Below are 26515 nucleotides of genomic sequence, written 5' to 3'. Positions count from 1 at the left end.
CGCACCCCTTCAAACCGTTGACACGACTAGGGAATGAAGGAGAGGGCCAGGCCATAGGCGTGATGTGTGCGAAATAAGCACAGAAAATGTTCAGATAGTACATAGAACAAACATGCCTCTCTGACATTTAGAATTAGTAGCAACATCAGCTCAATTCTTGACTGTTAAATCTGCAACATTCCACAACATTTGCCTGCTGAACATGGCCCAGACAAAATATGCACCCAACTGATGAGCAAAACAAACAGGCACTACCATGCACTGGCTCACCTGGAGATATAGAATGGTAGTGAAAATCATGCTACAGTATTTTCAACTTCTCAGAACAAAAGTTTTGTTTGTGTTTGTATTTTTTTTGTTTAGACTATTCTTGCAATTTTTCCCATGGTCAGAGTAGATATTAAGTTACAGTTTCAGACTGGACTTAAGGTTCTTGGGTTCCTTCTCTCTCTCTCACAGAGCACACTCGAGCTCGCAGGAAGAGCATTGCCACTGCGAGACAGCCAAGCATGGAAACCCCTCCCACTGCCCCCCCACAACCCTTCAGACAACAAGTAAGTACTGGAACATGCTACATTACCTGTCATTTCCACTTAATCCAGGCCTTACAGTAAAGTTCTACCCACCCATATTAGCTTCACTCCCTGCTCTCTAGCATTATTCTCCCTCATCTCCCTGTTCTCTTTTGTACAGAGTAGAATCAATCATAGTAATAGGTAGTAGGCTAACAGTCAGTGGTGGAACAAGTACCCAATTGTCATACCCACTGTTCCTAGGCCATCATTGAAAATAAGAATTTGTTCTTAACTGACTTGCCTAGTTAAATAAAATAAAATAAATAAATACTTGAGTTAAAGTAAAGATACCTTAATGGAAAATGACTCAAGTAAAAGTAAAAGTCACCCAGTAAAATACTACTTGAGTAAAAGTCTGAAAGTATTTGGTTTGAAGTATTCTTATGTATCAAAAGTCAATCTAATTGCTAAAATATACTTAAGTGTCAAAAGTAAAAGTAAATTCCTTATATTAAGCAATCCAAATGGCAGCATTTTTTTATATATATTTTTTTACTGAGAACCAGGGACACACTCCAACACTCAGACATAATTTACAAACAAAGCATTTGTGTTCCGTGAGTCTGCCAGATCAGAGGCAGTAAGGATGACCAGGGATGGTCTCTTGACAATTTCCAGTCCTGCTGAGCATTCAAAATGTAAGAAGTACTTTTGGGTTTCAGAGAAAATGTATGGAGTAAAAAGTTGATTCTTTTTTTTAGGAATGTGGTGAAGTAAAAGTTGTCAACAATATAAGTAGTAAAGTAAAGTACAGATACCAAGAAAAACTAATTAAGTAGTACTTGAAAGTATTTTTACTTAATTAAGTACTTTACACCTTTGCTAATAGTAATGGTACTAATTTACAGATTCCAAATTAAAAGTACACCAGTTCAACCTTAGAACAGTACTCCTACCAATTGAGTTTTCGAGTCTTCAAAAAGGCTTACACCATCCATCTTAGTGACTGAATCAGCATAGCCCACTGAAACAACATTATTGAATGGACATTGTTGCTTTATCTGTAGCCCAATAGCCTCCTCCAGTGGCCATCAGTACCATAACTTTATTCCATGTGTAATTCTGTGTTGTTGTATGCGTCGAATTGCTATGCTTTATCTTGGCCAGGTCGCAGTTGCAAATGAGAACTTGTTCTCAACTAGCCTACGTGGTTAAATAAAGGTGAAATAAAAAAAATAATAACCATCATCACCACCAACATTAACATGGACACGTGCTAGCACTGATTTTGCAGATAGCATCTATTTTGAAAAAGGGTTTAATGACCCCATTATTTATGGAATGGACATCCCCACCTGTGTCTCGTCTGCTGTCCCTAATAGAGCTTCCTCAGTCGAAAGTTGAAGGGCTCCATCAAGAGGGCAAAGAGCCAGCCCAAACTGGATCGAACCAGCAGCTTCCGCCACATGATTCTACCCCGTTTCCGTAGTGCTGATCAGGAGAGGTAGCTAACACTTTCCCAAAAGTTTGCATGTGTGACGTACACTTGTGGTCCTTATTCTATACTCTGTAATGTTTTATTGTATACTCCTTTTCTTTTCAGTTTTTTTTTTTGCCTGGTGTTTTCCAATATGTACAATATATTGTAACAGTGGTTACTTCTTGTGGCAAATGATATTTAGGAGTGCTTGTTTCAAAGCACTGTTACCCTAAACACACCTTCTCTCTCTATCTCTCTTTAGGACCCGTCTAATGCAGAGCTTCAAGGAGTCCCACTCTCACGAGTCCCTGCTCTCCCCTAGCAGTGCAGCGGAGGCTCTGGACCTCACGCTGGATGAAGATGCTGTCATCAAACCTGTCCACTCCAGCATATTGGGCCAGGAGTACTGCTTTGAGGTGTGTGCACTGCTGCCAGAAGGATAGAGGATAGTATCTCTCCTGATATTACATCTGAAACAGTTATTACAGCTGTGTCTTCCCAGTTGATGGGTCAAGGTCATAACAATTGATCAACTGTCACACACTAACAAGCAACAAACAATATAATTGATGAATTCACTTCTATGGGTCTGTTTGACTGCAGGTGACCACCAATTCAGGGACGAAATGCTTCGCCTGCCGCTCGGCCGCTGAGAGAGACAAATGGATTGAGAACCTACAGAGAGCTATCAAGCCAAACAAGGTAAACAAATAGAGAGGACCCTGCTTGCAGTCCACACTCAAAATGCCTTTTTGGCATAAAAATTGTAAGATCATCTCCATTAGTTTCAGCAGTCTTCACCTCTCTCGCTCTGTCTCCAATGCTGCCATTTTAGGACAACAGTCGAAGGGTGGACAATGTGCTTAAGCTGTGGATCATTGAGGCCAGGGACCTTCCGCCTAAGAAGCGGTACTATTGTGAGCTGTGTCTGGATGACATGCTGTACGCTCGCACCACTAGCAAGCCGCGTACGGACACAGTCTTCTGGGGCGAGCACTTTGAGTTCAACAACTTGCCTGCCATTCGCAGCCTACGCCTGCACCTTTACAAGGAGACAGACAAAAAGAGACGCAAGGTGTGTGCGTTTCTCTCTATGGTGGTTGTATTTCTCTTTGTCTATCTTTGTGTTTGCAGAGTTACTCAAATATTCCTTTCTATTCTATTCTCCATTCTGTTCTCTAACCTAGGAGAAGAGCACGTACCTCGGCCTGGTCACTATCCCCATATCGAGCATCACAGGCAGGCAGTTTGTGGAGCAGTGGTACCCGGTGATCCAGCCCAGTGCTTTGGCTAAGGGTGGCGGTGTAGGCGGTGGCAAGGTCATCAATGCCTCAATCCGCCTCAAGTCCCGTTACCAGACCATGAGTATCCTGCCAATGGAGCTGTACAAGGAGTTCGCTGAGTACATCACCAATAACTACCGTACGCTGTGTGCCGTGCTGGAGCCTCTGCTCAGTGTCAAAAGCAAAGAGGAGGTGGCGTTCGCGCTGGTGCACATTCTCCAGAGCACAGGCAAGGCCAAGGTAGGAAGGAAGGCACTACAGCAGGTGTGGCCAAGCACTCCTGTTGGAGAGAAACCCCTTTCTAAATGTTTTGTAAATGTGTCTGCTGTCAAATGTGTTTGTGTTGTTTGTTTGAGGAGCATGTTCTTTTTTCAGGACTTCCTTTCAGACATGGCGATGTGCGAGGTGGATAGATTCATGGACAGAGAGCATCTGATCTTTCGAGAGAACACCCTTGCTACTAAAGCCATAGAGGAGTACCTCAAATTGATAGGGCACCGGTACCTCAAGGATGCCATAGGTAAAGATTATTTCATTGTATACCAATACCTGTGGAAAATTACCTGAAATGATCAAATCCAGAAATGGTTTCAAATATTATTTGAAATCGATCAAATACTTATTATATTAACGAACCGTTGTTTCGTTGACAGGGGAATTCATTCGAGCATTATACGAGTCAGAGGAGAATTGTGAAGTGGATCCCATGCGCACTCCACCGTCTGTCCTCGCCGACCACCAAGCCAACCTCCGCATGTGCTGCGAGCTGGCACTCTGCAAGATTGTCAACTCTCATTGGTCAGAACTTCTTTCACATGAACTATGTCATTGTACAAATGTGTCAGTGACATAGCATCCTTTCAAGTGTGGTGGGGTGTTTGTCCCCCCCCCCGAAAAAACATTTGCAATGGAAAATAAAGTACAATTCTGTCCTTCTGTCCTACCCTTTCATTCTAGTGTGTTTCCACGGGAGCTGAAGGATGTCTTTGCCTCTTGGAGGGTCAGGTGTGCCGAACGGGGAAGGGAGGACATCGCAGACCGCCTCATCAGCTCCTCCCTCTTTCTACGCTTCCTGTGTCCCGCCATCATGTCGCCCTCTCTCTTTAACCTCACCCAGGAGTACCCCGGAGAGCGGACATCCCGCACTCTTACCCTCATCGCCAAGGTGGTGCAGAACCTGGCCAGCTTCTCCAAGTCAGTCACTACCTTCCCTCCCATGCAGCCTTCCCTTTATTTGATCATTGTGTTTCTTTTAGCCTTCCCTCACATTCAGCCGTTAACATTTACCAGTAACTTTATTTTTTTTTGCCTTTCCTCCTATGTACAATTTACTCCCACATAGCCTTTCCTTTCTTTTAACATAACCTTTATTTTAGCCTTCACTCACATTTAGCCACCCCTCACCCCGTACAAAATAATCTGCCTTTCCCGAATTTATTCAGTATGTCCACTACCAATCAAGCCTTGATAAGTCATTATCTATGTCCTCGACCAGTTACTCTTCCAGGAAGCAATACATTCATTTCCACAACATTACAATGGGGTCATACATGCTTATGCCTTGCTTAAATCTTACTATGCATTATAACTGCATCATAATACATTATATCAGTCAGCATGAAGTAAAGTATTACCAAATATTGTTTTCCTTTGGGGATGGGGAATGAAGAATTCATCCAACATGATTGTCCACAAAAGTGACAGAAACAGGTTTTAATCGCACAAATGTTCAGAGGGTGGAGAAGTCTGTCTGCACAGAAATGATTTGTTTTTGTGATGTTCTTGTCACATTGTAGACAAGGTTAAAGTATGAATAAAACAATTCTCCCCCTCACCATCACCTGTGTTTTGTACTGTATACTTCCATCTCCTCACCTGCTCTTTCATTCTTTGCATTTTCACACTGTCTCTCTACCCTCTCTTGTTATCCCTCCATACCCCCTTATCTCTATTTCTCTGTACTCGATACTATATACAGTGCCTTCGGAAAGTATTCAGACCCCTTGACTTTTTCCATATTTTGTTACGTTACAGCCATATTCTAAAATATATTTTAAAAAGGCAGCAAATCTACACACAATACCCCATAATGACAAAGCGAAAAAGAAAAGAAAAAATTGCAAATGTATTGAAAGTAAAAAACAGACATACCTTATTTACATAAGTATTCAGACCCTTAGCTATGAGACACATAATTGAGGTCAGGTGCATCCTGTTTCCGTTGATCATCCTTGAGATGTTTCTACAACCTGTGGTATATTAAATTGATTGGACATGATTTGGAAAGCCACACACCTGTCAGTTAACAGTGCATGTCAGAGCAAAAACCAAGCCATGAGGTCGAAGGAATTGTCCATAGAGCTCAGAGACAGGATTGTGTCGAGGTACAGGTCTGGGGAAGGAACCAAAACATTTCTGCAGCATTGAAGATCTCCAAGGACACACATCATTCTTAAATGGAAAACACAAAGACTCTTCCTATAGCTAGTCGCCCGGCCAAACTGCAATTCAGGGAAGAAGGGCCTTGTCAGGCAGGTGACCAAGAACCTGATGGTCACTCTGATAGAGCTCTTCAGTTACTCTGTGGAGATGGGAGAACCTTCCAGAAAGACAACCATCTCTGCAGGCCTTTATGGTAGAGTGGCTAGACGGAAGCCACTCCTCAGCCCACATGGAGTTTGCCAAAAGCCCCCTAAAGACTCTCAGACAATAAGAAACAAGATTCTCTGGTCTGATGAAACCAAGATTGAACCCTTTGGCCTGTATGCCAAGTGTCACGTCTGGTGACGCGTCTGCTGTCACGGGAAGCATGGTGGTCGCAGCATCATGTTGTGGGGATGTTTTTCAGAGGTAGGGGACTAGTGGACTACTCAGAATCGAGGCAAAGATGAACGGAGCAAAGTACAGAGACATCCTTGATGAAAACCTGCTCCAGAACGAACACTCAGGACCTCAGACTGGGCCTTCCAACAGGACAGCAACCCTAAGCATGCAGCCAAGACAACACAGGAGTCTTGAGGCTGTAATCGATGCCAAAGGTGCTCCAACAAAGTACTGTGTAAGGGTCTGAATACTTATGTAAATGTGATTTTTCCAGGGGGGTTTTCTTCATAAATTAGCAAACATTTCTAAAAACCCATTTTTGCTTTGTCATTATGGGGTATTGTGTGTAGAGTGATGAAGAAAAAAAACGATTTAATCCATTTTAGAATAAGGCTGTAGCCTAACGAAATGTGGAAAAAATAAAGGGGTCTGAATACTTTCCGAAGGCACTGTATCTTGTCCCTTTCTCCCTCAATCTTTCACTGTCTGTGGGGACTTCTTTCTCTCTGTCCCCGTGTCTCTCTTCCTTCCCCCTACTCTCTCTATATGCTCCCTCCACACTGCTGTCTTTTCTCCCCTCAGGTTTAGTGGCAAAGAGGATCACATGTGTTTCATGAATGAGTTTTTGGAGATGGAGTGGGGCTCCATGCAGCAATTCCTGTACGAGATCTCCAACATGGACACGGGGAGCAACGCCGGGGGCTTCGAGGGCTACATCGACCTGGGCAGGGAGCTGTCAGTGCTCCACAGCTTGCTGTGGGAAGTCATGGCCCAACTGAGCAAGGTAATGTGGAATGTAACCTCGTCCCCAGGCTATTGTGCACAGTGCATATAAGCCTGGGACATCAACGCTTCAAAGTTGATTCAAAGTTGCCCTTAATGAGATTGACCTTAATAAGTATAGTATTTGTCATCATTTAATTTGAGTGAATCACACGACTGTGAAGCGTGGTTCAAAATGGAGGCAGGACCCGGGCAAGAACTTGCGGTGCGCACAAGACATGTAGGGTTAGGGGGAAGGTGTTGTGGTAGATGATTGGCTGGTTGATTAAGTTGAGGCCTACATTTCTCCCGTTCTTTCTGTATAATTAGATAACGAAGGCCAAGTTTAACACATTGGTCCACCAGACTCTTCGTGCATTTGGGTGTAAGTGTCTGGGAACGAGATTATTTGGAATGTGACCGTCTAGGTTCAAACCCTGGTCTTTTGCACACCCGCTAATCTGAAGCCTGGTCATAGTTTTCAGGTCTCAGGCAAGGTTAGTCATCACTAGGGATGCAACGGTAGTGGTGCGTTTTAAGGTATCTTTATATTTAAGAAAAAAATACAATGAACTCTTTATTTTGCCTATAGACAAAAATAAAACTTTCCATCCAGGCCTGGTTTCTGTCTCTACTGTATGAAATCAAGAGGAGAAACGCGTTAAAATGAAAAGTGCTTCTTAACTTTGACAACCTGTAGCTCTTCTTCTCCCAATCCAGTACATAGTGAACCGAGAGAGCTAGATAGGGTGTCTGTGTCAATTCGTTTTCAATTTCTCTCTGTGATGTTTCATAGAGTTTGGGAATTACTTTGCTGCTGAAATGTGTGCCGGAGGGGACATTGTAACACGGTTCAATTTTTTTCACGAGGTGACGAAATCCTGAGTCAGTAACCACCTAATAGGGCTCAAATCTTTGGCTATGAATACTCCCACTGCTTTCGTTATTTCTTTGTTTTTATGAATTTGTCGCAAATTTTTGTTGGAAGGCAGCAGCGAGAGATTGTGTTTTCGCTAACGAGTGGACTCTCCTTGCTCCAGCTCCACCTGCAAGGGATACGGCTGGGTGATGGCGACATAAATGACACATCACGTTAGATGTGTTTCCACTCGAGTAGCCGACAGTGGCAAAGCGATGCTTGCAGACTACTTTGTTTATGGTCGTCTTACCCTCTTCATCGTATTGAACGCTGAATCTAAAATGTTCACACACAGCGGATTTGAAAGAAGTCGGTGCCTCTTCAAATGTGCTTCTCTGTCAAGCTGGCGCTCGCCAATATTTGTTTTCAGTTTCCCCTATCTTGATGAGGCCCCTTTAGGCAGGTTTCCTACTGAGATGTCATTGAACATCGTCCTTTAGTTGTTTAAGGGGGAAGGGGCTGTGGTCGCTACATTTTGAGGCATTGCAGTGGAGTAAAGTTTGTTAGCCCTCAGGAGACCCCTAACAGCCACAACCTGCGCGTCTGGTTCTGTGGATCTGAATGTACAACGTGGGTGTAGTCTGCAGTGCAATAAATACATTTAGGAAATTATAGGAAAATGACAGGCATACCGTAATTCCGCGGTTCACATGTGCGTATTAAACCGTAGGGGGCATACCGAATGGTTCGATAACCTACTGTGTGTGTACCGTTGCATCTCTAGTCATCACCCATGTCATTACACAAAGAAAATACTGTCGCTCCATCACTTTTCAAAAAACGCACAAGAACCAAAGAGCAAAAGGAAAATTAGGACAAAGGAAGTTGATTTGAAAATACTTATTTATTTTTTAAAACAACATGTTTTGGCATATACTGTACCCTTCCTTGGGATATTGCATCCTAAATGCATTGGTTTTGGTAATAACAAAACGTTTTTTAGGACAAATTTCTTTGTCCTCCAAGAGTTGCTGAATATTTTCCCTTCTCCAGCTGATCAAGGTAACAGCAATGCTACACCTGCCCCCCAAAAATGTCACAGCTTGAGCCACGACTGATTACACTCCTGCTGTTGTCAATGCTGCCCACTACACTGGCAGCATGAGGAGGAGCATGGCAGCAGCAAGGCATAAGGCAGGCCTTTTAACATAAAAAAAACAACATGTTTAGCTATTTTCTGCTGTTTTTGCATCTTTGAAGTATAAAAATAATAATCAAGTGTCTGTAATACAGATATAAAACGCCTTTCTTCTGCTGATATACCTCCTGCTACTGGTTTCCCTCCGCCACCCCTTTTACGCCTCTTCTCTCACCACCTCTTGGCTGAAATCCATTTGTATTTTCACTCTCTCCACTACTGCTGTTCACTTGGCTGAATTCCATTTATATTTTGGCTCCCTCCTCTCTGTTCACTTTTAAATGGTAGAATCCATTTTAGAGAGAGAATGCAAATGATGTGGAGCACTGGTAAATATAATTTAAGTGAAACTGAAAGGGGTGTGAATGAGGGGAAGGGGAAATCACTTTTAATTGTCTGAGAACACAAAACAGGTGATATCAATATGGTTGACATCTGATTTTGCCTGCTCAGTTCCTTCACCTCAGTGTCGATGAATGAGAGGAAAAGAAGCTGCTCCAGACTATTGAGATGTAGCCAGTCTCTCCGTGACCCCTGTATCCCAATTCTCTGTTCTTTCTCCAGAGATGTGCATTTATGAACTCCTCCCCACTCATTTATCAGCATTGAAATTGGTAGAGGCATGGGCTAGATCAGGTTTATGGAGGGCTGGTAGTTAATTGCACCTACCTGGTGTCCCAAGTCTGAATCAGTCCCCAATTAGAAGGAAAGAATGAAAACCAGGTGTTTTGGCCCTCCAAGACCGGAAATGAACAGCCAGATAGAGGTTACACCACATTTCTTATAACAGTATTTTCCTTTTAAATCCACGAATGGAAGTGAATGAGTGCACACTTTGTGAGAAAGGACACAATTGGGGATAAACTGTCCAATCTTTTCATTGTACTTTGTCTCCCAGGATGCTATTCTGAAGCTTGGCCCCTTGCCACGTCTGCTGAATGACATCAGTGTAGCCTTGAGGAACCCCCAGCTCCACCGGCAGGCCAGCCACCAGCCAGACAGACAGCAGGACAGGCTCATCACACGGCCCTCCTTCAATCGCATGGTATCATCCGATTTCCAGAGCCTCATGATGCGGGATCTCAACAGGTAACTGCTCCGAGCTTATAGGCACAATCTGTGTAAGATTTCTTGAGGATCAATGGCCATTTCAATTGATACGCATTGATTATTGAAGAATGTAAGTTATGAATGCTTCGTTCATTTATTACTGTTTCACACTTATCATAATCCAACAGCTATGATTGTACAATTTCATTGTTGTCATTTGAGTCTTTGTAAAAAAACATTGTTGATGCAAAGAGGAGTGAGGTGTGAGTCTAAAATATACACTATAGCTTTCAAATACAGCCCCTGACAATGGTAATAATGATAGATAATGGTGAATATCCTCCCCCAGCTCAATAGACATCTCCCGTCTCCCCTCCCCAACCTCGGCATTATCTGGGGGTGGGGTCCTCTCGTCTCATGTCAGCATGGGAAGCTTTGCGGAACGAGACCCCCGCGGTTCAAAGGACGTTTTCTACGTGACCCGTCCCCCCTTGGCTCGGTCCAGCCCTGCGTACTGCACCAGCAGTTCTGACATCACTGAGCCAGACCCAAAGGTAAACTCCGATGCATTGATTTTTTGCCACTAGAAGCCATCAATGAATTGACTACCAACAACGTTGAGTTGGACACATACAGTATATTACAACTCCTAATATACCTCACAATTTAGTTATGAATTATCCCAATCACTAAATAGTGAACATTTTTGGGTCATAAGGGATAATAGATTATTCCAGTTGACAGGTTATGTTCTCTCTCTTAGGTCCTCAGTGTGAACAAAAGCGTGTCCATGATGGACCTGCAGGACTCACGCATGAACAGCATCTCTAACCTCCATTCTGTCGGTGATATGCTCAACTCCTCCCAGGCCTCCATAGCAGGCCTGGGTCACAGTTTCGGGAACCTGGGAGGCCCGCTTCGCATGGGAGGCCACATGTCCTCCGGTGGCTCGGGGGGCTCTGGTTTGAGGCTGAGCCAGATGGGGGGACCCCTCCACCAAATGGGGGGTCCCACCGACTCTCTCTCCCAGCAGCAGCAGCATGCGGCGGCCGCCATGCACTTTCCCCTCTCCTTCCAGAACCCCCTCTTCCATCTGGCTGCCGACGGCCCTCGGGGTCAGCCTCACAGTCGTCCTCAAGCCCAGCCGCCTCCCCCTCCGCTCTTGCTGGCCCCAGAGCTTGACAATTCCCACCACCAACAGGGCTACGTGCGGGCGTTCGGCCACAGCGGCTTCTCGCGCAGCGAGGATCTGTCGGCCCTGCGGCCACAGAGCAGTATGGTGCAGCCCAGTATTGTCCACTCGCACAGCTACAGTGACGACTACACGCGGCAGAACCAGAACGCTGAATACGCCCGGCGCCAGCTTTCACTGCAAGTGCAGGTCTGTATTCCAGGAAAATATCTGTCATTTAATTTCAAAATAACTTCATTCGTTCCTGTAGCAGCATTTCAGATGACACTGTCAGTGCACGATAACAAGAATACAACTGCTCATACTAAACATACGCCACACAATGCATGTAACACCTTATGCAGACATTACATTTGGCAAAAGGTCTGTTGCATTGATAAACTCCATCATGGATTTACATTGATATTTAATTGAATTTCTAAATAAATGTACAATAATGAATTCACCCAGCAGTCACTTTTTAGAGACATTGATAGTGAAATGTATCTGCCTATTGTTTGTAGTGATGCACCGATATGACATTTTCTGTCCGATACCGGTATCCGATATTTTCCTTGCCCAAAAAACCCTGATACCGATACCCAATATTTAAAAATTTTGCGGCCTTTTAAGCATTCTAGTACAGGTAAATTATTAACACACACATGGAAGCAGCGGTCTAAGGCACTGCATCTCAGTGCAAGAGGCGTCACTACAGTCCCTGGTTCGAATCCAGGCTGCATCACATCCGGCCGTGATTGGGAGTCCCATAGGGCGGCGCACAATTGGCCCAGCATCATCCAGGCCGTCGTTGTAAATAATAATTTGCCCTTAACTGGCTTGCCTAGTTAACTAAAGGTTAAATAAAAAATACAAAATGTAATTACTGAAACAGATTGTCATTTTGCTATGTTTTTGGGGAAATCCATTGTTTGCATCCATGAGCTAGCTAGCTTTTTTTGTGACCAGCACTGTAGATGCGCGAGACAACTTTACCACATCCAGCCGTGATTGGGAGTCCCATAGGGCGGCGCACAATTGGCCCAGCGTCATCCAGGCCGTCGTTGTAAATAAGAATTTGCTCTTAACTGGCTTGCCTAGTTAACTAAAGGTTAAATAAAAAATACAAAATGTAATTACTGAAACAGATTGTCATTTTGCTATGTTTTTGGGGAAGTCCATTGTTTGCATCCATGAGCTAGCTAGCTTTTTTTGTGACCAGCACTGTAGATGCGCGAGACAACTTTACCAGCATCATAGCATACGTATCGATGAATCGTTGTGACATATGAAATACAAGTGATAATTATGTAAAAAATGTATGAACGTGCAGTCATATTCAGGTCCTGATTGGTCAGGAGCTTATCTGACACGTCAAATAGAGTTATTTGACATGCAAAGACCCAAACGGCGTTCCATAGAAATCCTGGTTGAGAATGAAACGACTGAACAAATGAACAATGAAACAACATAGCAAGTAAGTGAAAGAAATAGGTTTTAATTATGTTTTACTGGTAATGGGAACATATGTAAATGCCAACAAAATAACTTTTTGGTCAGTGTGGTGTGTGTGTAACCTTTATTTAACTAGGCAAGTCAGTTAAGAACAAATTATTTGTCATAAACGTGTGTATAGATGGCAGGGAAGTCAGGCACAGGAGAATTGAACTTGGTAAAATGGAGTAGTTTAATAACTTAAAAACATAGCTCCAAAACCATGACAATAATCAAAACAAAGTGGGTACGAGGACCCGTCGCGCACCAATACAAACACGATAAATGAACAACAAACAATCTCTGACGAGGACATGAGGGGAAACAGAGTGTTAAATACACAACAGGTAATGAATGGGATTGGAACCAAGTGTGTAGGAAGACAAGACAAAACCAATGGAAAATGAAAAATGGATCAATGATGGGTAGAAGACCGGTGACGTCGACCACCAGCACCACCCAAACAAGGAGAGGCATCGACTTTGGCAGAAGTCGTGACATTCTTATTTACAATGACGGCCTACCAAAAGGCAAAAGACCGCCTGCGGGGACGGGGGCTGGGTTTAAAAATAAATAGCATATAAATATAGGACAAAGCACACATCACAACAAGAGAGACAACACTACATGAAGAGAGACCTGAGACAACAACATAGCAAGGCAGCAACACAACATGACAACAACACGGTAGCAAAACAACATGGTGGCAGCACAAAACATGGGACAAACATTATTGGGCACAGAGAACAGCACAAAGGGCAAGAAGGTAGAGACAACAATGCATCAAGCAAAGCAGCCACAACTGTCAGTAAGAATGTCCATGACTGAGTGTTTGAATTAATAGATTGAGATAAAACTGTCCAGTTTGAGTGTTTGTTGCGGCTCGTTCCAGTCGCTAGCTGCAGCCAACTGAAAAGACAAGCGACCCAGGGATGTGTGTGCTTTGGGGACATTTAACAGAATGTGACTGGCAGAACGGGTGTTGTATGTGGAGGAGGGTTTTATAAGAAGGTTTTATAAATAAGCATCAACCAGTGGAATTGAGTATAGAGTATAGAGTGCAATGATATGTCCTATAAGGAATATTGGTGGCAAATCTGATGGCCGAATGGTAAAGAACATCTAGCCGCTTGAGAGCACCCTTACATGCTGATCTATACATTATGTCTCCGTAATCTAGCATGGGTAGGATGGTCATCTGAATCAGGGTTAGTTTGGCAGCTGGGGTGAAAGAGGAGCGATTGCGATAGAGGAAACCAAGTCTAGATTTAACTTTAGCCTGCAGCTTTGATATGTGCTGAGAGAAGGACAGTCTACTGTCTAGCCATACTCCCAAGTACTTGTATAAGGTGACTACCTCAAGCTCTAAACCCTCAGAGGTAGTATTCACACCTGTGGGGAGAGGGGCATTCTTAGCAAACCACATTATCTTTGTTTTGGAGGTGTTCAGAACAAGGTTAAGGGCAGAGAAAGCTTGTTGGGCACTAAGAAAGCTTTGTTGTGGAGCATTTAACACAACATCCGGGGAGGGGCCAGCTGAGTATAAGACTGTATCATCGGCATATAAATGGATGAGAGAGCTTCCTACTGCCTGAGCTATGTTGTTGATGTAAATTGAGAAGAGTGTGGGGCCCAGGTTGAGCCTTGGGGTACTCCCTTGGTGACAGGTAGTTGCTGAGACAGCAGATTTTCTGACTTTATACACTTGAGAGAGGTAGTTAGCAAACCAGGCCAAAGACCCCTTCAGAGACACCAATACTCCTTAGCCGGCCCACAAAAATGGAATGGTCTACCGTATCAAAAGCTTTGGCCAAGTCAGTACAAATAGCAGCACAACATTGCTTAGAATCAGAATTGGAGTTAGACCCACAGAGAGAGAACTGCTCCTTAAAGTAAACTAACTTTGGCCTTCCGGATAGCCTGAGTGCACTTATTTCTCATTTGCCTGAACAAGAGCCAGTCAGCCTGAGTATGCATGTGTCGAGCATTTTGCCAAATGCAATTCTTGAGGTGGAGTAACTCTGCAAGATCACGGTCGAACCAGGAGCTGAACCTGTTTTTAATTCTCATTTTCTATATGCGGGCGTGTTTGTTAACAATAGCAGTGAAAATATCAAAAAAAGGTCCAGGTGTCTTCGACAGAGGAGATCAAGCTGATTCTATACCATTTCACAGAGGCCATGTCATGAAGTAAGGCTTGCTCATTAACGTTTTTCAGGAATCGTCTATGACAAAGCCGGACAGGTCGTTTCACTGAGCAGCCATTACGAACACAGGCTGTTAAACAGTGATCACTAAGGTCATTACAGAAAACACCAGACTGATACCTATCAGGATTATTATATTATAATATCAAGTAGAGTATCCTTTCCTGGGTGTTTGTAGTCATACCTTGTGGGATTGGTAATATAGCTAGGCGTCATCATCTAAAATACCCCTAATTTATATGGCAGTTCTTATTTGATTAATGGTGGTCGAACCCATCTATGTGAAGCTAGCCACAATAAGAATTAACCACAATAGTGGACTTTGCAGTTATCCTTCAAAATAAAAGTATGGCATAATTATACTATTTGTATTAATTTGCATCACTGTCAATTACATTTTATTTTGAAGGCAAACCGCAAAATCCACTATTGTGCCTAATCCTTATTGTGGCTAGCTTCACAACACATAGTCCGGTCCATTTGAGCCTCACTAGCCAGATGAAGCTAGCTGGCTGCTTATAACGTTGGCTTTGGGCAACAGGGTTAAGTATCTGGCTAGCTATTTATTTTCATGAACTGAAGTTCAATTTCGATAGACAAACAACAAGTGGCAGCCTAGCTAATACTTACTCACAAGGATTCCCAAATCATTGCTGAGAATAATGAAAATGACTGCAGTTTCTACTGGTCATTGTTTTCAGGCTGGTTGTATTGGTGTTAGCTAGGTGCCAAGCTAAAGCTAGCTACCCCAGAAGTTGCAGTCGAACAAATTATGCTTTATTACCAACACGGTTTCGTAAACACATCATTTGTGAACATGACGTAATCGATTCCGTTATGTTCACCGATTTATCGTGCATCCCTAATTGTTTGTATGAGAAGATGCTTGAAAAACAAGTTAGACAGGCATGAGCGAAAGAGGGATTGTCCAATTAAATTGACTTCACAACCATTCCTCATCTCATTCCTAGTTTCTCCTCTTATACCCTCTCCCTCACTCTCCCTCTCCTATAGTATTTGATCTCAAATACTTTATCTTCTTTTTCTAAATATTTCCTGCCCTCCCTCCCTCTGTCTCCCTCTCTTCCTTTTCCCGCCCACCCTCTCTCTCTCAGGAGAATCTCCAGCAGCAAATTCTTATGGGCATGACCCCTCAGACGGCAACAGGCATGGGCACCCCCACCTCCTTGGCCACTCCCCCTTCCACCGTGCACCCTGTCCGTCATGGCTCCGTAGCACCGCCTCCCCCGCAGCGCCTCAAATCCCAGCTGTCCATCAGCCCCGGGGCCACGTCCACCCCTCCCAAAGCCCGCCCCCAGAGCAGGAACCTCCTTCTCCAGTCGCCCGAGTCCAGCTTTGGTGGCAGGCAGCCCTCGCCACAGCAACAACAGCAGCAGCAGTTGTCCGTCAAACAGTCTGACAGCCCAGCCCCTGGTCTCCCGCGCCAGTCGAGCTCTGCCAGGGACGGCCAGGGGGCGCCACAAGGGGGCAACGGAGAGACCACAGACACCCCGACTAAGAGCTCCAAGCAGCCTCAGACCACAGACACCCCGACTAAGAGCACCAAGCAACCTCAGCAGCAGTCCCAGCAGCAGCAACAGCAGCCTCCACAGCAGCACCTGCTCAAGCCCACAGTCAATAAACAGGTATATTGCTGGAACATCATGGGCTCTGTGTTGGGACACCTAGGACTTGAGACTGTGTTAGTCCAGCTCTGGAAGCTAAAATTAGTCTAGAGGTCTCAGCCAAGGTTACACGTCACAAACCACCTTGGCTACATTTATTAATCACACTTCTGTGATATTTGGTCCCAGTTCTATACATGTTGCACATTATGTAAAATTATGTAATGTAACATGAAATACACCCTGATTATGTAATGAAGGCTATCGTTGGAACATTATTGTATATTGTCAAAATCTAAGGACTTGCCCAAAGGAAAGTCCAAAGAGATACATCTTGAAGATGGACAGCATCCTAAAAAGCACAGAAAAGTGTTGCTGTTTTATCTAGTAATTTAATCCATCCGCCGTCAACTCTTAACAGGTTAGAACACATCACAAGCTTTCCTAAATACTTTCTGAGATAGGAGAACCTTTTAGTCTTAATAATTTTGATAGCATGATCATGCAATTACTGAGCCTCTTCCTGTATCATCTTGCCTCTTTGCTTTCAGGTTTCTCCGTCCCCCTCCACCCTGACACCCAACGAGCGCACTGTGGCCTGGGTGTCCAACATGCCACACCTCTCTGCCGACATCGAAATATTGCGTAGCTCATCAAACCTTGAGGACCTCAAGCTGAAGGAGTACTCCAAGAGCATGGACGAGTCTCGCATGGATAGGGTGAGCCCATTTTGGGGGGATGAGAGCCTCTCTAGTAAATTAAATAAGGTTCCTAGATTATAAGGGAATGTCTTTATCTGATTTTCATTTGGTTGTAGGGTAACATTTAACCCCCAGCATGATGTTCCAAGAATTTTATGACAAGGTCAAAGGAACATTTTCACTCCATGTCATAATTTGATGTTGTTGATCCAGGCTCTGATCAGGCTCTACACCCAAACAAGGGCACTGCGTTCATCCATCTCTGGCCTGCTCGCCTCCCTACCACTGAGGAAGTACAGTTCCCGCTCAGCCCAGTCAAAACTGCTCGCTGCTCTGGCCCCCCAATGGTGGAACAAACTCCCTCACGACGCCAGGACAGCGGAGTCAATCACCACCTTCCGGAGACACCTGAAACCCCACCTCTTTAAGGAATACCTAGGATAGGATAAAGTAATCCTTCTCACCCCCCCCCCCCCCCCCTTAAAAGATTTAGATGCACTATTGTAAGTGGCTGCTCCACTGGATGTCATAAGGTGAATGCACCAATTTGTAAGTCGCTCTGGATAAGAGCGTCTGCTAAATGACTTAAATGTAAATGTAAATGTAATGATGTTCCAGGTTTGGGACCTGAAAATATTGCTAGACTGTTCCTTGAATTAAATGTTCCTTGAAGAAAGGAATGCAGGTAGCCTAGCGGAGGCCAATAAGAGTGTTGGGCCAGTAAACCGAAAGGACGCTGGTTTGAATCTGCAAGGTGGAAAGAGCTGCTGTTCTGCCCTTGAACAAGGCAGTTAACCCCCACCAACTGTGGGGGGCTGTCTTAATTGACGCTGTTGGCGCAGTTGTTGGGGGTTAACTGCCTTGCTCTCTGATTCAGAGGGGTTGGGTTAAATGTGGAAGACACATTTCAGTTGAATGCATTCAGTTGTGCAACTGACTAGGCATCCCCTTTAATTAATGTAATTCCTCACCTAACAGATGGTTCATACTTTTAACACTGTGTAAAAGTGGGGACTACGGTGCTACAGTTGGGGAATAAAGTGTATTGTAGGAGCTCTGAAACATTGGGGTCAGTCCTAATGCTGTACCCGGCTCCACGAGGGGGCTAAAGGGGGCTTAGCCCCCTCAGTTCAAACGTGTGCCCCCTCAGCGTTAGTTTTATGTCCCTATATAAAAATAGCAAAAAAAAGTTCAAATGAGTGAGTGACAGGTTGGCTAAAAAAAGTATTGTTTTCTACGCTGCGCTGTCAGCACAATGGACAGAGTGCACCACGGTGTGTGTAGGGGGGCTATGGAAAGCAACTAGGGCGCTTCTCATCTCTGTGGTAGGCTACGTGAATAACATAATACGCCTCTGCCTGTAATATTCTATTTTGATTTATAAGTGCGGGGTCAAGTTTACCAGTTAGGCCATGGTGAGGATGCCGTGTCGGAGGCCAAACTATCTCCTTCTTGCTCTTCTGCTGTACCTATGGAAGGCGCTCTGCACGAGTGTCTGCCCTATGTTGGGGTGTGTGAGGTTTTCATCCTGACACTGACTGACACTGAATTGATTATGACCGAACTGTCTCAGGAGCCTGGAGAGGAGAGAGTGTGCTCTGACGCTTTCCCCGGGCTTGGAGAGAAAATGACTGCTCCACAAAATGTTCCTCGGTATTTCACTGAAGATTTTTCACTGCTGGGGTGTCTGGAGATAACCCCAGTGTCCACTGTGCATCGTTCGGGAGAGAATGCTCCCTTACCTACTTCAACAAAGGCCAATGTGGGGAAGTTTGTGCCCCCGCATCACCAAAAGGTTAGAGGACAGTATTTAGGGCCTGGGCAAAGTGTTCATCTGCCTCTGAGCAACTGCTATAATGTTCCTTTATTTCCTCCGCCAATCTACATTCACCAAATGGACATACCATGTTGGTAAATATGGAAAAGAAAAGTAACCACTGCTACATCCTGACAATATTTATGAGGTTACTGACTTTTTCCACATGATGTTACGTTACAGCTTTATTTTAAATATATATATATATATTTCTTATTCCCTCATAAATCTACACACTATCCCATAATGATGAAGCAAAAACAGTTCTCTCCAGAGATGTTCGATCTGGTTCAAGTCTGGGCTCTGGCTAGCCCACTCATGGACATTCAGAGACTTGTCCCATAGCTACTCCTGCGTTGTCTTGATTGTGTGCTTGTCCATGACAATTACAACAATACTGAATGAACACTTTTTTAAACTTAATATAATACATCAATAATATCAATTTAGCCTCAAGTAAATACTGAAACATGTTCAATTTGGTTTAAATAATGCAAAAACAAAGTGTTGGAGAAGAAAGTAAAAGTGCAATATGTGCTATGTAAGAAAGCTAACGTTTCAGTTCCATGCTCAGAACATGAGAACATATGAAAGCTGGTGGTTCCTTTTAACATGTGTCTTCGATATTCCCAGGTAAGAAGTTTTAGGTTGTAGATATTATAGGAATTATAGGACTATTTTCCTCTATACCATTTGTATTTCATTAACCTTTGACTATTGGATGGTCTTATAGTCACTTTAGTATTGAAACACAAGCACTTCTTACCTCTTAATCGCCTCGCATTCATGTCAAATAAATTTGTCAGTTAATTTGTACTAAGCAAACTGCTAAATTGTTCAGTTTACATCTTGCCTACATCTTGTCTTGGCTACTGTATCTGAAATTAGATGTTAGGCCTATCAGGGGCTATATGCTACCTGCCTTTATCTAAGCAAAACATGGCAAAATTGAATCATGAACCCAAATTCTAGTTTCTAGCCTATGCCTATTGAAATGACAAGTCAGTATCGCAAATGGGCCATTTGTCGTCTTAACATTTGGCACGTAATAATAGCACAATTGCCAGAGAATAGTCTAATATACATTTTTATGTTCGTCCAAGTTTTTCTTGTTTACAGATTTAGAGATCCTCTGTCCAACTTTCATCACTCAAACTTACCTGTCGGATTTATCTATAGTTATGCACATGTGCAAAAGGGATTGTTTACAACTATAAACCTGGTTCGAGCCCTGAATGCTGATTGGCTAAAAGACTATGCAAATCAGACCATACACCATGGGTACGTTGGTAACCAGTTTATAATAGCAATACGGCATCCCCAGGGTTTGTGATATATGGCCAATATACCAGGGCTAACGGCTGTATCCGGGCACTCTGTGTTGCGTCATGCTTAAGAACAGCCCTTAGTCGTGGTATATTGGCAGTACACCATACTCCTTTTGCAAACGATCTGGTGAGATGAATAAGGGGAAATTATATTTTCTCTTCCCACATTTTCAAATTGCTTTATTGCGTCATGTCATAGCTTGCAATAATTATTATTTTGAGGAACCCCGAATTTTGCTTCTAACGTTGTTACAAGTTAAATATTCCTTCTTAATTGGCTCGATAACGTTAAGGAAAAGGGGCTATTGTATAAATATGGCAACTCCTCTCTTGCTGTGATTTTAAAATTTGGGCTAGTTTTCAAGCCTTTCAGGCAGGTTTTGCGTGGTCATTGGGCTATAATTTTTTGTTTGACCTGACAACCCTGTAGTTAGTTCACTTTTGGGTAACTCAAGGGGAGGCTGTATCTGAGCCTGGTAGACCCTACCTGTGCTTTATTGGTTAAGACTGGTTTTGCCTAAAGAGAGGCTTTTTCTTTTGAAAACGGACATTTTGAAGTCAGAACATTATGTACAAAACATTAAGAACACCTCTTTCCATGACATAGACTGAAAAGGTGAATCCAGGTGAAAGCTATGATTCTATATTGAAATCCACTTCAATTAGTGTAGACGAAGGGGAGGAGACAGGTTAAATAAGGATGTTTAACTTAGTATTAGGAAGGTGTTCTTCATGTTTTGTTCACTCAGTGTATTTGTAAATACCACTGTCATCTTTGAAACACCAGTGCTATGTAAATAAATCCAACACTCATTTGCACCTTTACCTGCCTGCCTCCTGCTGAGTCTTTGTCCTTAAGACTGCTAGAAGTCCCATATTTTACGCTGATACAGTGCAGTGGAAATGGGCGACAGATTGCGCGCAAACCTGTCACTTAAAAAGCACTCAATGATCTCGGAATCTCTGCATTTGAACTTAGTGTTTATTGTGATATAGCGTGATATAAGCAGAATTCAATACAATTCCAATGCAAGACCCCAAAATGTTTGCCCCCTCGTCGATTACAACTTCCCCCTTAGTCACGTTATACTTGCGCCAGGGTCTGCCTAATAGATGCTAGAATTCCAGAGCATTGATCTCCCTCCCCTGCCGTCTGTCTGCCAGGTAAAGGAATACGAGGAGGAGATCCATTCTCTGAAGGAGCGCCTGATAATGTCCCATCGGAAGCTGGAGGAGTATGAGCGCAGGATGCTTTCACAGGAGCAGCAGACCAGCAAGATCCTATCGCAGTACCAGAACCGGCTGGACGACAGCGAGCGCATGCTGAGGCAGCAGCAGCTGGAGAAGGACAGCCAAATCAAAGGCATTATCAACAGGTGAGCTCGACCAAAACAAGACAAGACAGAAGGTTAACGCCTGCTTGCTCACTTGCCTAGATATCATTTACGTTGAATGCATTTACTTTTGTGGGAATTTCAATTCCCCCGAACATCATATCTGTTTCCATAAACAGAAAGGCTAATGATGGGAGGCCAAATGGCAGAAAGAAACTGAATCGTGGTTCTGTAGCTTTTTCTAAAATATACATGTTCTCCTTCTTTTACAGGCTGATGGCTGTGGAGGATGAGTTGAGAGTGAGTGCCATTCCTGAAATGAAGCCCAGAATGTTCAGAGAGCAGATCTGTCAGATCTGTTTGTCCGTTGGTCTGTATGGCTGAGAGTGTATTCTAGTCTCTATGAGTCTATGGTGTGTACGTTGACATGGTTTAATATGGATTCACTAGTCTGTCATATGTGCCATTTTTACATTAGTAGTGGTACCATGTGGCTAGTGGAATGCATTTGGAAACCTGCAACGTGCTTACCCAGATATAACGGGCTTACCCAGATATGACGGGCTTACCCAGATATGACGGGCTTACCCAGATATGACGGGCTTACCCAGATATGACGGGCTCACCCAGATATGACATACCTGTGGCAAAGAAACGGTGACATAGTTAACCCCATAAAGGGCCTTGATAACTCATGGACCCAGCCAAGTTTCTCAACACCAGCTTCCCCTTTGAGAAAACAATGCGAAACAAGTAAAACGCTGTTCTCTTTACATTGATGAATTTGTTTACTTGACAACATACTATATTGCACCATGTCTATTCCGTCCTACAATATGTAAGCTGTTGAATGCCTGTCTGGGCACAATGTCTCTCTACATTATAGAATTTTTACCACCAATGACAAAAGACCGTTTCAACCACTGCATATTGAGGCATTTCTTTCTCAAATCTGGTGTAAATGGCATCTATGATGGAGTGGACTGGCAGTATAAGGTTGAATGGTGTGGTAAGTATAGGGGTGTTGCTATGCATTGCAGCATATTCGAGTTCTAGAACATGGAGTTTTATCAACTGGACAACCTTTGATTGGCTGAAGTTGATCCAATCCCTGACCAGTTTGTTTTGCCAAATGCCCCTTATTTGTAGACACAACCAGTTTCAATGAAAGCATGGCCAGACTGAACCAGTGTAGTGAAATAATATTGAAACAGAGAGATATTCAGTTTGGATTCCAGGCTAGCTTTCCCTTGATCCAGCTACATGGTATTTATTGCACACTATATAGTGTGTATGGCCAGGGAAAGTAGAGCCCTGGCATCTATATGTTTATTTGTAAAGGTTTGCAACACTCCATTACTGAAATATACCCCCTACATTTCTGAAAACGAAATGCCTTAAGTAGCTTACCATGGTACAACTGTATTAACTTGTATTTAATCATTTGAAATGTTTTCATCTTTCAAAAGCGAGAGGCTCAATGTGTGAATCAGAAAGAAGCTGCGGTTTGCACTGATAGTGTCAGACCAACACTTACAGTGAACAGGGTTGGGGGGGAAAGTAGGGTTGGGTTCTTTACTGTCTGAATGGTTGCAAAGAGGGCTTTTTTCTTGTTAGAGGGTTGTGGGTTATGTTTCCATGTAGCATGATTTCTCATACCGTTGTACCTGTGATTTAGTTTGTTGTTTTATTCTAACTGTGTTGCCATATTGTGTTTATGTTCATCAGTTCTTTTGAGGTGGTGGGGTGAACACATGAACAACCCTATTTGGTACTAATTAGCATCTTTTTTTCTGAGACTGTATTGATACATCTTTGCGGGAAATTATGAATTGAACATACATGTCTTTTTTAAGTCTTACAGAGTGCATGACTGATGGTAGTTTTCTGTGCATCCCTGTGTTGAGGATGAGTTTGGGGCATCTGCCAGATGCCAGATGCCTGAAACAGTGGTTTTGATTGGTCATGAGCATGAGTTTTTGCTGATCCCAAACAGAGGTTAATTATGACACTTTCATTGTATTATTTGAGAAAGGATAGGAGCAGAAGCAGGGAGAGTAAAGGGAGTACAAATGTGAAGCGCTCATGATTGAACCGAGATCCCCGCCGTGGGGGAACGTATATGGATTCAAACGTGAGAGCATTACCCACTCAACCAGACTCCGGGACCACGTGACACTTTTCGTAACTTGGCTATTTCTAGCTTTACTTGTTCAGTGTGTATGAGGCCACAGTCCGCAGTGAGTTAAGGCAGCCAACACTGTTAGGGTGCCACTGATATGAAGCCCATTGACAACTACATTTTCTCAAATTGAAATGACAATCGCTGACTCTTATCAATCCCATTACATGAGGGGAAAGGTCGCTACTGCCACCATAGGCTAAAGTCCCTCTGTATTGCTTCAGACAAATGGTTGGACTACACCTGGGTTGTGTTCATTAGGGCATACATCAGAAAATGTTTTGCAACGGAAAATGAAAAATAGCTTTTCTTATTGGATAAGTCCAGGTATATCAGTCCGTCTTCTTCCATTGGGTACCTAATGAACAGGACCCTGTTTCTCAACCCTAAACCCCCCCACCCCCCCTGTCTCTGTCCTGTGCTTTCTTGTGGGGTCTTTCTTTTATTTAATCTCTGTTGGAACTTCACATTCCTTTACTTTATAACATATTTCTTCTCTCCCTTTCTGCAAAACTCCCCCCCCCAACCCCCTCTTCTATCCCCTCCTGTGTGACGTTCTCTCCCCACGCGTTCTCTTCTGACTCCCTCCCACCCACCATTCCGCCTTTTCTCCTCCCTCCCTCTGTCTTGCTATCGATAGGAAGAGGACTCTTCCTCTCTGGGTTCAGCAGACCCCCATGGTCTCCCCGGAGGGGGGGGAGGGACGGCCACCGCCACTGCCAGGCCCGGGGTCTCCTTTTCGGGCGTCTCCTGTGCCAGCACCCCTTGGAACGGAGCCCTCCCTCCCGTCCCACCTCCCCGCCTACACGTCAGCCACAACGGGGAGCTCCGTGGCAACCGAGCCTACCCCTCGACTACTACCATGGCTACGCCAGCCAGGAGCACGGCATCTTGGACCTCGGCAACAGCAACATCAGATCCAAGCTTAACCGGGAGGAGAGCAGTCTAATAACGAAATGTGATTACTAAAACGAGTCAAGTTGAGAGAAGAGTTTTCACACCCAGAACATCCTCTTGGCTATATGTTTATCCTTTTGGCCTTTTTTCAAAATAATCATTAATTTACTTGATAGGGACAGATTCAGTGACAACATTGACACATCAATTTACCAGATAGCAGATGCATTGCACCGTCTTGCTTTAGCTTGCGCTAATTTCCAGCATCAGTCACTAGATGGGCTTTGAAATAATAAGAATTGTTTCTCAATTAAGAAACCGTGTTGAATAAAGGGATAATAATAAAGTGACATATTCGTTTTAAAGACTAAAGGAGCCATCCTCCGATGTTTAACAGGTGATCCAATAATGGCGGTTATGTCGTTTTTAATCAAATGGGCTTATATCAGTTTTTAAGGTTTGCTAATTTACTAATTGATAATCGCGGTTAATGACACGTGGATTGGAAAAGCTTATTTGTACCTCTTTATTTGCCTCTTTTTTTTAAATCCAACTAGGACTTCCGTGTGTGTGTGTGTGTGTGTGTGTGTGTGTGTGTGTGGTTGCTAAATGTTCAACTCTGTATTTTGAAATGTACTTTGACCAACAAATTGCGGCCTATAATAACTCAAAGATTCTTATTATTATTTCATCCATTCCCCTTTCACCATTTTCATCTTTCCCTCCCTTCCTGCAGCCAATCCAACCGTTTTACGGAGGACACCCTGGAACCTGACTGGCAGATCAAATGCGGGCGGAGCTGATATGGGTCCAGGCTTAATCCTATTGGCTGAAACATAGAAGAGGTCTGCAATACACGCCTACTCCAGATCTTGATTCCCCCACAACAAGCTGAGCTTTAGGAAAATTCAAAGGGCGGAGGGTTCTTTACATGCTAACACACCTTCTCCAGTCCCTCATGCATTTGCTCTTTCTCTTTCTCTCTGCAATACCACTCTAAGTCTTGACCCTGGTGACAATCAGTCCAGTATTAGCGGTGCTGTTTACAGTATCTACATGTTGCAGTGACCCATTCACGAGTGATGAAACATTGCAATATCGAACCTGTTGTTTCAATTTTAATAGGTATGACAAAGCACAATACTGAGAAAGAGAAAGAGAGACTTTGGGGGATCCAAAGACCCCCCCCCACCTCAAATATTCACTTCACTTAATTAATTCCCCTGTGACACACCTGCTACACTGAACGCGTAACCCAGTGGGTAGAATTTTTGATTACAGAGCTAGTGCCTGCGTGCCTGTCGTGGAAACATGCTGCTTACGCCCAGGTTTTATTGAAAACAATGGGAGCATCTCATACCCGGTAAAAGTCATGCGTCCAGTGTAGCAGGCCTGTTATCCTGTCAACCACCATGGCTCCAATGTTTTAAATGTTCTTAGTATTAAACTGATACCCTCATTCCAAATGGTGAATGAAATTAAAGCATAATGCACAATACTGCCCCTGTTCTCAGACTATATACAGTACCAGTCAAAAGTTTGGACACACCTACTTATTCTAGGGTTTTTCTTTATTTGTACTATTTTCTACAATGTAGAATAATAGTGAAGACATCACAACTATGAAATAACACATGGAATCATGTAGTAACCATAAGTGTCAAACAAATCAAAATATATTTTATATTTGAGATTCTTCAAAGTAGCCAGCCTTTGCCTTGGTGATAGCTTTGCACACTCTTGGCGTTCTCTTAACCAGCTTCATGAAGAATGCTTTTCCAACAGTCTTG

At 43.6% G+C, this 26515-nt stretch overlaps 1 protein-coding gene across 1 annotated transcript; it reads left to right on the top strand.

The window, feature by feature from the left end:
- Positions 1-465: 465 nt before the first annotated feature.
- On the top strand, positions 466-24780 carry LOC115131503 (ras/Rap GTPase-activating protein SynGAP-like). Its single transcript, XM_065020447.1, has 18 exons — positions 466-554; positions 1898-2019; positions 2258-2411; positions 2599-2697; positions 2831-3070; positions 3183-3518; positions 3654-3798; positions 3932-4076; positions 4236-4472; positions 6684-6885; positions 9819-10009; positions 10320-10524; positions 10734-11351; positions 15958-16488; positions 17019-17186; positions 21477-21688; positions 21919-22012; positions 24469-24780. The coding sequence occupies exons 1-18, from the start codon at positions 510-512 to the stop codon at positions 24775-24777; spliced, it is 4053 nt and encodes a 1350-aa protein (XP_064876519.1). The 5' UTR covers positions 466-509; the 3' UTR covers positions 24778-24780.
- The last annotated feature ends 1735 nt before the right edge of the window (positions 24781-26515 follow it).

This window comes from Oncorhynchus nerka, linkage group LG7, assembly GCF_034236695.1.
Source record: "Oncorhynchus nerka isolate Pitt River linkage group LG7, Oner_Uvic_2.0, whole genome shotgun sequence".
In the NCBI taxonomy this organism is placed as follows: Eukaryota; Metazoa; Chordata; class Actinopteri; order Salmoniformes; family Salmonidae; genus Oncorhynchus; species Oncorhynchus nerka.
This window is presented reverse-complemented; position numbering and strand designations above follow the sequence as displayed.

Excerpts from the sequence above, each read along its gene's own strand:
- LOC115131503 (XM_065020447.1), top strand. The coding sequence starts at position 510 with ATGGAAACCCCTCCCACTGCCCCCCCACAACCCTTCAGACAACAA. Across the intron at positions 4,473-6,683 it reads AACCTGGCCAGCTTCTCCAA|GTTTAGTGGCAAAGAGGATC; the intron begins GTCAGTCACTAC and ends TTCTCCCCTCAG. Across the intron at positions 17,187-21,476 it reads ACGAGTCTCGCATGGATAGG|GTAAAGGAATACGAGGAGGA; the intron begins GTGAGCCCATTT and ends TCTGTCTGCCAG.